Here is a 15,589-nt window from a genome sequence, read left to right on the forward strand (position 1 = left end):
TGCTATTAGAATGAATGGCATAGTAAGAAAGGACTTTCAGCCCAACAGAACTATAGAAATGAGTAAAACTCATCAAAGAGACTATTGAGATTGAGTCCCTAAAAATATTAGGCTTCTATGTAAAAAGTTTAGTTTGTATAAATACAGATTTAATGACATAAGTCTTTGTAACTTGACACATTGATATAAAAACTATTTGATATATTTGTACTTGTAACTTGACAAATTGTAATGACCAAGTAAACAACTAGTAGCTGGACACATTGAAATGACTATTTCTCTTATCTCTTACTTCAAGTACTCTATAATCTAGACCATTGCCTGACAATTGATTTTTTGGACTAAAAACCTACATTTTATAAAAATTTGAATTCTGCAAATTGACACATTGATATAAAGAGAAATAAGAAGATGTGGTATGAGTGCCAATGAGACAACTCTCCATCCAAGTCACAATGTGTAAAAAGTAAACAATTATAGGTCTAAGTACGGCCTTCAACACGGAGCCTTGGAGACTTTATTTGATAAACCAATAACTTGACATGGATATAAAGATTGGCAGTGATATAACAAAATGTCTTTTGATTTACAGAGCAGATGAAATAATGGGAACACAACAGACATCTGAAGCAGACAAAGAAAACTCACCAGCTAAAGTGGGGAGGGGCTTGTTCAAACGTAAAACTGCCCGGCGGTCCAAGTCACTTGGCAAGGATCACTGGGAAGACGTTATTTTTTGTAAGTCTAAAAAGCCTTTTGATTGGTTCAAAAGGTTGCTAAGGAAATTGTAGTGTAGTAGTAGTATAGCCATGGTAAATGTGAATTTGGAAACTGATGCTAGAAATTCCAGAGAGAATATTTTTTATGTAAATTTCAGCAAAATGAAAAAAATTCCAGAAGCCTGATTAAAATGTATTTCTGAATAATATCATATACCATATATCAGTTATATAGATCTATCTTAAAAACACGGCTCCCGACAATTTTTTGAGTGATCCAGAACCTTAAGTCAAGAGTCTATGTGATCCAGGTTTTGAAGTGAACCAGAATCTTGACTTTCAGAATCATGAATGGAGATTCTACGTGATCCTACACATTAAAACAAGAAAATAATTGATCCAGGACTGCAACAGTTTCTAAGTTCACCCATATATATAATATATAGTATACTCATATGGTGCTAGATGATATTTTATTATTGTTTCTTGTTGTATATGTTATATTGTTAAGTTTATGTTGTTGTTATTAAATTGTTTTATGTGTTAATGTCTTTCCATTGTCTTTGTCATTTTACAAAGGAGGGGGGGGGGATTATTTTGTCTTTGTCTTTTTACAAAGGAGGGGGGAGGGGATTATTTTGTCTTTGTCTTTTTACAAAGGAAGGGGGGATTATTTTGTCTTTGTCTTTTTACAAAGGAGGGGAAAGGGGATTATTTTGTGGGTTTTATGTGTAAGGTTTTAAATATCCAACAAGACACACATTTGCTATAGTTTGTATACAAAATTTGTTCAGCCAGAAAATCCAGTATCCATACAGTAAAAACTTTCTTCAATCCACAAAAATGTGTTAACAAGAAAACAATTGGATCTTCAGTACTTGTATAACCCAACTCTACATAAAGGCTACATTTATATTTTTAAATTATAAGTCAAAATTTAGATAACTGTTCAAGAAAACTTTTCACTTTTGTAAACATTTAAGGATGTACTTAGGTGAAATTAAAAAAATCTAGAATTTAAAATTGATCAAAAGAGCATTAGTTAAGGAACAAAATAAGATAAAAATATTGATAGGTTATGGAGCTCCTTTTCGAGATATTTAATTTTGAAAAATGGCGGGAAAAGGCTTACTCAGACTTTTACCATATATTTGCATTGATATATTTTGGGTCTCAAATCGAAAAGAAAAGAAAAGAAATCTAGAATCTGCTTAAATTTTTGTAAATGACCTTTTATGAGCTATTGAAGTCTTATATGAAAAGAAAAATGGGTGATATGGGGCAAAATATTTTACCCTGTATCGTAGGAAAAAAAACAAGGAGTCCGAACATCTGACAAAAATTCCTAAACCTGACCCAAGTACATCCTTAAGTGTATTCCTAATATAGCAGTAATATACTTTATCAATGGATACTTGAATGTTTTGAATCTTGCACAAAACAATAAATTTGTTGCTTTGAAAAAAACAACATTTTTTCTTTAACCATGAAAAAGAATATCCCTTGAATAAATTAGCTAGTTATTAGTCTTTTGTTGTTTTACCTAACATTGATGTGGTTTTGTGGTTTTTAGCTGATGATGGTGGTAAGTGTATGTCACCCGTAGTTTCCTCAATTGCTATGACAACCTTTTAGTTTTTAGCCATGCTGCTTTTGTCATTCTATGTATCATTTGACCTCTTGACCTTTAAATGAACTACACAACAACTCGTGTGGATTTTGTTGTTTTCACCTGTCAATGGTGGACAGTCCACTCTTGACCACTCAAATTTAATCTCTATTTTTTCAAAAAATATTGAAAGTAAATACTTTTTTCCACAGTATTGTTTATTAAGTTCTTATTAAGTCAGAACATAGTTGACATGTTTACCTCTTAAAGTTTAAACAGGAGAACTTCTAAAAGTTTTTTTTTGCCTCTGTGCCCACATCCATAATGGACAGGTGGATATGTGTACCCCACAAGGTTTAAACAGAGGACCATTTCAAAAGTTTTCCCCCTATGTCCCCAATCTTACCATGGACAGGTGGAAATAACAAAATCCATGTGAGCTGTAGTGTAATACAAACATCATATTTCACATGCTGCCATCTTGCCACATTGAATGTCGTAGTGTAATACAGAACAACATATTTCACATGCTGCCGTCTTGCCACATTGATTGCCTAAAGAATTCTGTTACACGGAAGAAGAATTTCAGATTTGCATGAAATGTCATCAACCTTTTTGATAGTTTTAATAGTGTTAGCTTATATATACTTTCAATACCAACATGGTCCTTAGATACACAATGGCTATTTGCCATTGAACTTTTATCAAATAGCCAATCAACCAATCATATCATCTTGTTAATATATCATTGTCATGTGCCATAGGTAACTTTAAGGTCAGTTCCATTTAAGGAATAGTAGTAATGTATTCAAAGAGTTGCCACCTTCAGATTGGGATTCCATGGTCATGAATGGTGTTTTACTGGCAGAGCAGACCAAAGATAGATTTAACAGTTTGTCAGCGTCAATCCATAATTGACAGTGGCAACTCTTCACATACAGTATTATTATTTCTATTTTATTTCAATATTTATATATCCCAGAATCATCCACAGCGACTACTCTTCATTGTTGCCTATGACTTCGACCCTCAACCATTTGAGGGCAGACATCATCCAATCAAAAATAGCTTTACATGTTACATTGCATTAGAATAATAGATAACATAGCACCTAGGTTGATTTCAAAGTACTGAGAATACTGATGGAATGATAGAATAGCTTTAATTGTCTTATGTTCAATAGTAAAATACTTACACAATCATTATCATTGCACATAGAGTAGAAACATTATAGGTAATTACATAGAAAGCCATTTCTAAGGTTCATGCCTTAGTCATAATTAGTAAGACCACTTTTGTTTCCTTGTTTTGAAGGACTTTTCCAGAAATGGGACCATCAAGGTGTATTTTCACAAGAGTCAGAAGGTCGCTAAACCAGTGTTAAGGGAGATTACTCTTTGAAATTGTTTTTAAAAGGCAGATTTGTCAGCAATTTTTAAAAATTCATTTGAAACAAATCAGAATCAATTTGTGAAACTTAGAAAATGTTTATGAAAATTGATGACGCAAATGTAGCAGTGATTTTAATATAAATATACAACTTTAAATTTCGTGCACTTTCCAGTACATTTTTAATTTTATGCTTATGTTATTACATCATAGCAAGAACTGATTGTTCAACAAGTTTTTCATTCTGTTATGATCAAGTTTATATTGAAACATTATTTGATGATATAATTGTAGTTGGTTTTATAAGATCAAGATGTGATCAAGATTCTTGGTGTATGTATCATTGTGTGCCCTGTATCAAGTCATTCATTCTACATATTAAATGTGGATCCCTTGTGTCTCCTGTATCTCTCTGTCAACCATTGTTCCTAACATCCATAATAGTCAGTGATATCTTAGTGAGAATTTGGAATAAATTTCATAGAAAAATTGAACCACATGATGTAGTTAATCTAATTTTCTTCGGATGATTTTTTTCATACATTGTTGGAATGCCAACATAGATCCTTTTATGCCTTTTTGAAAGTTAGAAATGTATTCTAAAGTTAATGTTGAAGCTAACATCTGTATTTTAACGATGTTTAAAAATGACACTTTTGATTTGTTATTTTTTGTTCTCCAAGTATGCAAATTTTTAGATAACTATCACTATAGATCATTTCACAGAGTGTATTTGTCACTATATTATATCGCTGTATCACAGAGATCTGTCACTATATTATATCGCTGTATGACAGAGATCTCACATTCATCACAAATCATAAAAAACATCAAATTTCTGCCATCTATTCAAAGGGAGATAATTTATTGTTTTAGGCGACAATTATTATGGTGAGTTCACTTAAGCCAGACATGGAAAAAAAATAGTCATTGCTTTCAGATGGATATGTAGTGCCAATATGAATTAAAGACTAGGGGTTTTAACTCTGATTTTCTGTACGAACATGGCTGACCCAGAAAATACTATGTCCGTCCCCTGCCAGGAAGGCACTTTTTTTAACCCCCATCACCCACAGAAATTAGAATAGATCAAACCCCCACCCATAAATGACCACAACCCATATAGTCAAGAAAATAACCCAAAACCCATCATATTACACCTTTTTTAACATACTGACACCCAACTTATTTCATTTCCTGCTCTCGGGCTCCACCTCCATCATTCATTTATTTTGAAATACAACCACCCACATTTAAAAAAAAAAATGCCTTCCTTGGGGGGAGAGGGGGGATACATAATATTTTCACGAACAGAAAATAAAATGGGCATTAGTTCCTATTTGAGGTTGTTCAAAGTTTGATTTAGGATAAATTACTACATAAACACCCTACATTTTTACCTATTTTATATAAAATTTTAAATGTCCCATTTGTTTTAGTTTATGATGAAATTACAGTTCCGAAGAAATATCTGAAAGCTATGACACTTCTTGTTTGGTAAATCAGTACATAATTACACAGCATGATCAAAATTATGTATCTTTTTTTATCTTGAAAATCTATTTCTTTTATGTATATATACATGTATGGAATGAACTTATAACAGGAATATATTTACTCCTATAACAAGTTCTCCGTTGGTGTCAAATGGAAAGTGGCTTTTCTGGGAATATGGAATGTTTTTGGGCTCTATTCCGAACTAGGTCAAAAGAAAATGCTTTGGAATAGTAAATTGCTGCTTGTTATTATGCAGAATTAAGGAGTAAGAGTTAAAGACTGGTTTACTTTGAGTTAGATTTACATTTTTTTCAGTATGGGGACATTTCTTCCTGTAGAATGTTACCTAGTGAAGAAAATATAATAGAAATTTGACTCAGCATCCCAGTCTTCTAATCAAATCCATATTACCATGATGGATGGAGTCCTATATAAGCATGTAATATCTGTATATGGATCAATCAATCAACACTCACACTTCTTTCTGAGTGAAATGTTAAACCCCGCTCATGGAAAGGTGTGTTCAAATCTTAATTTACTAGGATTACCAGCTTCCTGGGGGGGGGGGGGGGGGGGGGGGTACTCTGGCTTTCTCTACCAATAATAACTGGCATCCATGAATAAACCAAGCTTGAGGTTAAACACCAAACAATCAATCAATCTCAGTGAAATGGAATAAAAATGATTGGGTGTATCAATTCATGACACAAAATCACTGGAGCGAGAAAATATTATGAAAGTTCAAAATGACCCCTAACAACAGTTAAAACTGGTCTTGCCACAGGATTATTCAGATGGAAGTTTACTTGAAGTGTAAGACTTCATACAGTTGACTTGTTCAGTTTTACATTCAGTCTTGCATATCACTTCCAAACCCTTATTAACACCAGAGTCAAGCTGTGGTGACCCTTGTAGTAATATCAGACCATTCGAAATTCTTTGTTTATATATGCATGATCATGGCCAATGGAGCTTTAAATCTCACCTCTCAAGTGATCTTGTCGTAGTACAGTTTATTAATTGATTAATAGTTTGTGTTTAATGCCACTTTCAGCATTCTTGGTTATATCATGTGGCCACTATAAAAAGTTTATAGGTGGAGGACGCCAGAGTACAAGGATAGAACCTTCGACAGGAAAACTGGCCTTGTCAGTTAAGATAGGAGTGGAATGCACCTGCCACAACAAACTCACAACCATAGGGTTGACAATGATCACTGTTGATTAACTACTTAGACCACTTGCCCACCGAGGCTCCTACACAACCTTAGGGTTGACTGGCTAATGATCACTGTTGATTAACTACTTAGACCACTTGCCCACCGAGGCTCCTACACAACCTCAGGGTTGACAGGCTACTGACCACTGTTGATTAACTACTTAGACCACTTGACCACCAAGGCTCCTACACAACCTTAGGGTTGACAGGCTAATGATCACTGTTGATTAACTACTTAGACCACTTGCCCACCGAGGCTCCTACACAACCTAAGGGTTGACAATGATCACTGTTGATTAACTACTTAGACCACTTGCCCACCGAGGCTCCTACACAACCTAAGGGTTGACAATGATCACTGTTGATTAACTACTTAGACTACTTGACCACCAAGGCTCCTACACAACCTTAGGGTTGACAGGCTAATGGTCACTGTTGATTAACTACTTAGACCACTTGCCCACCGAGGCTCCTACACAACCTAAGGGTTGACAATGATCACTGTTGATTAACTACTTAGACCACTTGACCACCAAGGCTTCTACACAACCTTAGGATTGACAGGCTAATGGTCACTGTTGATTAACTACTTAGACCACTTGACCACCAAGGCTTCTACACAACCTTAGGATTGACAGGCTAATGGTCACTGTTGATTAACTACTTAGACCACTTGACCACCAAGGCTTCTACACAACCTTAGGGTTGACTGGCTAATGATCACTGTTGATTAACTACTTAGACCACTTGCCCACCAAGGCTCCTACACAACCTTAGGGTTGACAGGCTAATGATCACTGTTGATTAACTACTTAGACCACTTGCCCACCAAGGCTCCTACACAACCTTAGGGTTGACAGGCTAATGATCACTGTTGATTAACTACTTAGACCACTTGCCCACCAAGGCTCCTACACAACCTTAGGGTTGACAGGCTAATGATCACTGTTGATTAACTACTTAGACCACTTGACCACCAAGGCTCCTACACAACCTAAGGGTTGACAATGATCACTGTTGATTAACTACTTAGACCACTTGCCCACCGAGGCTCCTACACAACCTAAGGGTTGACAATGATCACTGTTGATTAACTACTTAGACCACTTGACCACCAAGGCTCCTACACAACCTAAGGGTTGACAATGATCACTGTTGATTAACTACTTAGACCACTTGACCACCAAGGCTCCTACACAACCTAAGGGTTGACAATGATCACTGTTGATTAACTACTTAGACCACTTGACCACCAAGGCTCCTACACAACCTAAGGGTTGACAATGATCACTGTTGATTAACTACTTAGACCACTTTTCCACCAAGGCTCCTACACAACCTCAGGGTTGACAGGCTAATGATCACTTCTGATTAACTACTTAGACCACTTGACCACCAAGGCTTCTACACAACCTCAGGGTTGACAGGCTAATGATCACTGTTGATTAACTACTTAGACCACTTGCCCACCAAGGCTCCTACACAACCTTAGGGTTGACTGGCTAATGATCACTGTTGATTAACTACTTAGACCACTTGCCCACCGAGGCTCCTACACAACCTTAGGGTTGACAGGCTAATGATCACTGTTGATTAACTACTTAGACCACTTTTCCACCAAGGCCCATAGTTTAGTTTTAAGGCTCATGGGTTAAAACTAAGTTACCTAATTCGTTCTTAACAATACCAATTCAAATAACATTCTAATTCCATATACTCTTTATCAGGGGAATATTTTCTTCAGGTTTTGTTTGTGGTTTGTGCCTCAGAAAGGGCAGGGCATTGAATTATTGTGGGGTTCATTTTTTGCCTTGTACAATGCATTCCACTTGTAAGTGAAATGTGTGTGAAGGGTTAATTTTGAGATTGAATATCCTCCATGAAAATCAGACACATGTAAAAATTTTCCTGATATAAGGTATCATCTTCCTGTTTACTTGACTTTTCTGTCTTCAAACCTTGTACATGGTCTTCTCTATCTTTTTATCTTCAATAAAAAAGAGGTTGGTATTGTAACTTAAGATGTATGAGACAAGAAGGCTAATATTTGGAAGAAAGAATATGAATTCGATTTTTATATTTCAACAAAAATATATATTAGAATTAACAATTTATCATTTTTATTAATGATCTCCTTCTTGAAGATAATAGTTAATTTTGGGTTCTGAAAATACAGTACAATAATCAACAAAATGAAAAATAAAGTGCATGGGCCTTTTTTTTCTTTTTTTTTTTTAAAGACAAGTAGTTTTTGCTGTATTTTTGTATGACCTATATACATTCTTTATAAACGAAGCAAAGAAGGACATATTGTGCATGTAACAAGATTCCAAGCTATAGCCTAATTTGAGATATATCAAAAGGGCATGACCATTACTGGTATATATTCAGGTTAATAGAATTTATAAAATAAGATAACTGTGGCATTTAAGTCATTTTCTTTTATATACATTTGTCTTACACAAAATGGATAGTTAGATTATTCTTTATCTTAAAAAAAAAGTATTTGTGTATTTAACTTTTATATAAGAGCAACAATGAGCTGTGTTATTTAGAAGCTTGCATTATATTCATTAAAATGGTTGTAACAAACGTAATATTGATTTTAAGAGATATGTCCCTTATCTTTTTGTCTGACATGATAATATATGATAGAGCAATGAATGTCAACCACCCTGACGGAAATATCAAAGTATTTTTCTAGAAAGGGTAAATGTTTTTGGACTTTCAGTTTACCTTTTACTTTATTTATTATATTATTATATTAATATTTGGTCTGTTTTCTGCATTTATGTGTTTGTTACATTTATTGTTTTTCTTTTAACAGCTAATCTCACAACAAAGTTCCCTGCTTATGAGAAAGTTCTGATAAGTGACGGTAAGAAATATTATTGTTTTTGTCTTATCTCGTTACATATAAAGTTTGATCTCTAAAGCATTTCAAAATACTAAGAAAGAGAACAGAATATACCGAGGAGATATATAAAACTCATTAGGTGAAGACAAACTGACATTGAGCAAGTCAACAAAAATACATAAGGTTGTCTCCCCTGACTTGCTTCATATTCAAAACTCATAGGATGAAGAGAAACAATGTCATGGCAAAAAAACGAAAAACAACGGATAAAGAGCATGTCAACAAAAAATACATAAGGAAGTATTGTCTCCCCTGACTTCATATCAGGGGTTCAAATTAACATTTGGTACTGGAAGGTCCAGGACCTTTGACACTCCAAACTGAAAGGTCCACAACCTAAATCCTAGGTCCTACTTTTACATGAAATATTTCATAACTCAGTAACTAAGATACACATGGTGTTAGGTTATACTGAGCTTGTTTCATCATATTTAAAGAACTGCATGTAATGTTTTGTTAAGTTTACAAATAATTTCCAGGCCACCATATACATAAAGCACTACACTGTCAGTGTCACTGTGGTATAACTTGTATAATGTAATAAATGTATTTGTCTTGTATATTATGAAGTCCAATAATCTTTTTTTTTGTATTGGGGAGGGTGTCACTGTGGGTGGGTGTGTTGTCTCAATCATTGACAATTATACAATAAATTCAGGGCTCACACTACTTCAGAATCATAGGGAGAAGTGACTTCTCTTTTTGAAACTGATAGAGAGAAGTGACGAGATTTGAAAGAGGAGTGTTCAAAGTTGCTCGCGGCGCTACAATGTTTGGTATTAACTATGATATAAAGGGCTATATATGTATCTTTTTTTTTTATATTTTTGTTAAATTTATTCCCGAGTATACAATTAAAGTAAGAGTTCCAATTCAAAGCTGTTTAAGTTTATCATATCTAGTTGCACAATGATTATATTAGTTGTCTTGTCAGAAACTACCAACTAAGTATCTAGCACTGATAAAAAAAAGAACTTTTTTTTACACCAAAAAGGAAAAAAAAGTTGTTATATCAATTAAAGTTCAATTGAAAAACTACTCTGTTATCATGTTTATGAAATTCAGTGTTTCTCATTAAAAAAAACATAGAGATTTAACAAAGTTAAGCTCTGCTGGGACATAATATAATGATATTAGTATAATAATAGTCCCAGAGTTGAGCAACTTTTATAATTAAATTGAAACAATGCATATACATGAAAATATATTGATTGATTGTTGGTTGCTTAACGTCCAGTGGCAAATATTTCATGCATAATCAGGACGAGAACAAATTAACAATAAATACAATAGGTAGGTTCTGTAATAGAGGCGTCTGGGAGTAAAGTCGGAGAAATTTAGACTGCCACGAGAAATGAGGGAATATTGGATAGGGACAGAAATTTAGCCTTGCAACAGGCCACCTACGGACCCCTCAAAGAGTTGTTGCAAGGGTTCTTAACGTGCAAAGAGCGTGGCACTCTATTTACACGAGGCATCGGATTTAACGTCCCCATTCTGACCTGACGTGGCTGGAAATTTGTACATCCCGCACAGCCAAACGGACGCCCCACTTTAGCAAGGGTTTTACTGCCGGTCGGAGGAAGACCAATGGTGACCATACTTCTATTCCCCAGTCACCCTTGGGGGGCATGAAAATATATACATCATTCAAGTAGATCAAGTATTAAATGCGTGTGGAAAGCGTAATTTTTCCTTTTAGGATCAATATTCTTCTGAGGGGGTGGACAGTGGGTACCCTTCTCCCACCTCCCGCCCTTATCTCCCACCTTCCAATTTTAGAATCTTTTTTCTCTCCCATCTCCTCCCACCTCCCTCAAAAGCTGTTCAACCCCTCTCTTCTGTCAGCTGCGCCATTCATGTGTCCGTAGTCATTATCGTAAGAATCCGGATTTCGTTCATATCTGGTCCGTTTCCGATGAATGCTGTACACATATTTCAATGGCCGACGAGAAAAATTACAAAAATAAACAATGTTTGAGACGCTTTTTGGAAGGGAATATGGCGTTTTTAATGCAATACATGGATTACAAATTTACTTACGGCATCTTTCATCACGTTCTAATAAATTAACAAACTCATTTTGCCGACGTTAAAATGATTTGAAGTAAGCTCTCGAGGGGTATATAATAAAAATATGGCTTTGAAATGACGATACTGATAGTTAAAAAAGGTCAGCAAAGTTAATTTTTATTTTCTTCAAATCAAAGGTCCGTCGGGCGTAGCTAGGAACCAAAACGAAAGTCCGATTGCAAAAGTGGAAGGTCACGGACCTCGGACCACCGCTAATTTGAACCCCTGCATATTCAAACTCATAAGGCAAAGAGAAACTGACATCTCCATGGGGAAAAAACGAAAGACGACAAAAGTAGCATGTCAACAAAAAATACACAAGGGAGGATTGTCTCCCCTGACTAACTTTGACACCAATTGCAGTATTAACAAGTTATATATGTAAAAACCAATTATTATACTATCCTATTTTTTGGAAAAGCATTTTTATAATATGAGCCTTTATTCAATTCCTTTTTAAAATATATTTGATTTAAACCATAAAGTCTTTGAATTGATTTGAATTGATTTTCAAATTTGTGTAATTTCATTTTCATGCTTTCTCTGTTTACAGTAAACTTTGTTCGTCCAGTGGTGATATTTGGTGCTCTGTCTGATGTAGCTAGAGAGAAGATGTTGATGGAATACCCAGATAGATTTGAATCTCCTCGTAAGTATGGCAGTGTAGTAGGATTAAAAACGAATCGTCTGATGTGACAAGAAGGAAAATGTCTATAGAACATTCTCATAATTTGAATCTTCTAAAGTATGAAATCACAATTGTTTTTTTTTATGCCCCACCTAGTGGCATTATGTTTTTTCGGTCTGTGCGTTCGTTCACCCTTTCGTCCGTTGGTTCGTCCGTCCGTCCGTCTGCCCTGCTTCAGGTTAAACTTTTTGGTCAAGGTAGTTTTTGATGAAGTTGAAGTCCAATCAACTTGAAGTTTAGTACACATGTTCCCTATGATATGATCTTTCTAATTTTAATGCCAAAGTAGCGTTTTGACCCCAATTTCACGGTCCAATGAACATAGAAAATGATAGTACGAGTGGGGCATCTGTGTACTATGGACACATTCTTGTTTTTCAAAAAAATCTGACTTTAACATTATATAAATTAAGAAATAATTTTACATAGAAATAATAGGATCTGAATTAAAAAGCAAAATTCTATGTGAGGCTGCAATAATTCCATTGAGTATATCACAAAATTCTATGTGAGGCTGCAATAGTTCCATTGAGTATATCACAAAATTCTATGTGAGGCTGCAATAATTCCATTGAGTATATCACAAAATTCTATGTGAGGCTGCAAGAATTCCATTGAGTATATCACAAAATTCTATGTGAGGCTGCAAGAATTCCATTGAGTATATCACAAAATTCTATGTGAGGCTACAATAACATGAATAATTCCATTGAGTATATCACAAAATTCTATGTGAGGCTGCAATAATTCCATTGAGTATATCACAAAGTTCTATGTGATGATGCAATAATGAGTATATCACAAAATTCTATGTGAGGCTGCAATAATTCCATTGAATATATCACAAAAACTTAGGAATTGTCGGCAACTTTAGACAAGGCTCTTCACCTCAGACTAACACATTGATACCATGTTACAGGGACAATTTTATATTCTTTTTTATTACATTTAGTGCAGTGAAATACTGTGATTTCCCAGTTGAATAAAAATGTAATAATTTCACATGTGAAATGAGTCCTGTAATTGAAAAATATTGACTAAACAACAGTGAAAATTCACTCTCACATATTTTAGAATTAATGTGTCTTTCGGATGCTCGTTAAATATTTTGCAATATTTTTGATTCTTGGATAAGTCATTCTATAATTATTTTATTCCTGACAGATCCAGTTGCGGATCCAGAGGGGGTAGGGGTGTTTTCCAGGGGTTGGAATTCCCCCTTTTCTTTGACGATCAATGCTTTTGAATGGGGACATATGGTTGGAACCCCCCTTTATCCTGGGTTGGGAACCCCCCTTTTAAAACTGGCTGGATCCGCCCATGAGACCTTTGCATATTTTGCAATACTTGAATTCTTGGATTAGTTGTTTTATAATAATTGTTTTATTCTGACAGAACAAGACAACCATGGTTTGGAAGATGAGAAGAAAACAAGATCTGGTATTATAAGACTTGGTGCAATCAAAGAAATTATCAACAAGGTTAGTAACAGTTTTTAACTAATATATGTATTTACATAGAAATAAACATTTGATTGATAAAGATTCAGTGTCATATATGGAATATTTTAAATTAATATTAATCATCCATAATAGTCTTTTGTTAAGGTTTTTTGTCAAAACATTTTCATTGAAAAATCCATTTTTGATTATATACTTATGACGTGGCTCTGTACTTATACATCCCGCCATTGTGTTGTTGTGCTATGGCCAGTTTTGAATTATTGTCTTTCATTTTTGCTTTCATTAAGTTTGTTAAAGTAAATTTGTTGTTGCTGTAGCTGAGACCACAGTAAAAAAAAAATTTTTATCTTCATGTTTTTAATTTTTAATTGGATGTGTGTTGTTTTGGTTAATGATAAAATAAACAGTTTATAATTTGGAAATGAACTTCTTTAGTTAGTATTAATTTTTTTTTTAAGTGTAAGTCTAATAATTTTAAGACTTGTCTACATGTATCATCTATCACTCTCATACCCCAGGCCATAATCTTGCCGGCGAAATGACGATTTAAGTCGCCAAAGAATTTTGAAAATCGCTAAATCTCGCCGGCCGACTGACTTCATAGCGAAGTCAAATCGCTATCAAAATCGGTAAAAGGGAGACAACTTGTGATTGACAAGTCTCACAGGTAAAAAAAATGGCGGCTGACAAGGAAAATCGAGATTTTCAAAACGACCCAGGACTAATACTGTAAACGATCAAATTAGATAAATACAACGGCGACTTTGAACATCCTCGGATATAACTTTCAAAACTGTTCAAACGGGATACTGACCGCCTGTTTAAGTTATCGTTTTACGATGATTTTCATCTGAGGATGTTGCGTAATCACTCAGCTGATTTGTTTTATTTTTATTACCTACACGAGTCGATCAATTTTACTATTCGGTAGATAAAGGGTGGGAACTAACGGTAGATTTATTATATTCATTGAATAAAAATTGAAATATAAAAGGTAGAAAGACAGCTGATGGATAATGTGATTGCAAACGTACGACACTCGACCAGATTGTAATCAGCAGTGGATTTTTTCTCATGACCACTTCGTTGATATGGATGATATTTTTAAAAAAATGATAGAAATTAGCTCTTTATCGGATAATTATTTTGCGATTGAAAGATATTTTCAATTTATAGACTTACAATCTTTAACGATAATCTTAATTTACAACTCACATAAATGTGCTGGACATTCAATAATGTTTTACAAAATAATGACAAGTGGTGATATAAATTAAATTCCCAGTCATATGAAATTCATCAGGTAAACTGGGAGTCATATTTTTCTGGAGTTTTAAAAATAAATTGAGGCAGATGCACATGAATTTAATGCATCATAATCTTGATAATATTACTAGGCTACTCCCTCATGTCCCAATCTACAAATTTTATTTAGAACACATTATGGTATCAATAAATAAATAACAACTATATATTGTCTAAACCTTTTTATTAAGAACTTTCTATATATATATACATTGTGTACAATAACATATGAAAAAACTGCAAGTGTATCTTTTATTGAATATAAAACAATTTCCTTAGTGATACATGTGATAAGCATGAAAACACGATGCAACCGAAACGGTAATGGAATCTCACTTCTCCAAGAAGTTGACCACTTCTCCCTTCTCTCTCATGGAAGGAGAAGTCACTTCTCCCTCTTCAAAATCCTAGATTAGGCCCTGATACCCTTGTAAAAATTACAGTCTAATATAGATTCTACTACTGTATCATGTGTGATACGATATTTATCCGCTCAAGACAGTTAAATTTTCAAATTTAAAAATTTAACTGTTGAGAGTGAATAAAAATCGTATTGCACGAGATTTGTGATGGAATCTGTTTCTCTAATGATTTCTCGATCATATGCAGACAAATTTAATTCTTCTTTTCGAATGATCTGCAAAAAGATATGTTCTTTCTATATGATGTCATCAGTCATGGTCGCCTTTTTTCATGACGTCACAATAGGAA

The 15,589-nt window shown here is 34.3% G+C and overlaps 1 protein-coding gene and 1 long non-coding RNA gene across 20 annotated transcripts in view; one reads left to right on the forward strand and one right to left on the reverse strand.

Annotated features, from left to right (window-relative positions):
* LOC127731659 (tight junction protein ZO-1-like) overlaps window positions 1–15,589 on the forward strand; it is a 611,031-nt gene that overhangs the window by 71,084 nt on the left and 524,358 nt on the right. For 17 of the 18 annotated variants that reach the window (XR_007995667.1, XR_007995666.1, XR_007995665.1 and 14 more), the window contains 5 exons: window positions 593–738; window positions 2,293–2,304; window positions 9,260–9,310; window positions 11,976–12,071; window positions 13,506–13,591. Coding sequence is in view for 15 of the 18 variants with exons in the window: in XM_052240418.1 (XP_052096378.1) it covers window positions 593–738; window positions 2,293–2,304; window positions 9,260–9,310; window positions 11,976–12,071; window positions 13,506–13,591 (391 nt within the window). In the remaining 3 variants the exon portion in view is untranslated. The remainder of the gene's footprint in view (window positions 1–592; window positions 739–2,292; window positions 2,305–9,259; window positions 9,311–11,975; window positions 12,072–13,505; window positions 13,592–15,589) is intronic. The other variant, XM_052240414.1, reaches the window with a different exon arrangement.
* Window positions 5,798–9,244, reverse strand: LOC127731668 (uncharacterized). Of its 2 annotated transcripts, none has more exons than XR_007995670.1 (3): window positions 7,994–9,244; window positions 7,131–7,426; window positions 5,798–6,701 (listed from the first exon to the last, which is right to left on the reverse strand). It is a non-coding gene; the product is annotated as an uncharacterized LOC127731668 (long non-coding RNA). The 2 variants fall into 2 exon arrangements; XR_007995671.1 differs by lacking the exon at window positions 7,994–9,244 and adding an exon at window positions 7,920–7,945 and having other exon boundaries at window positions 7,131–7,495.

The sequence above is a fragment of the Mytilus californianus genome, unplaced genomic scaffold (genome assembly GCF_021869535.1).
Source record: "Mytilus californianus isolate M0D057914Y unplaced genomic scaffold, xbMytCali1.0.p SCAF_20, whole genome shotgun sequence".
Taxonomy (NCBI): Eukaryota; Metazoa; Mollusca; class Bivalvia; order Mytilida; family Mytilidae; genus Mytilus; species Mytilus californianus.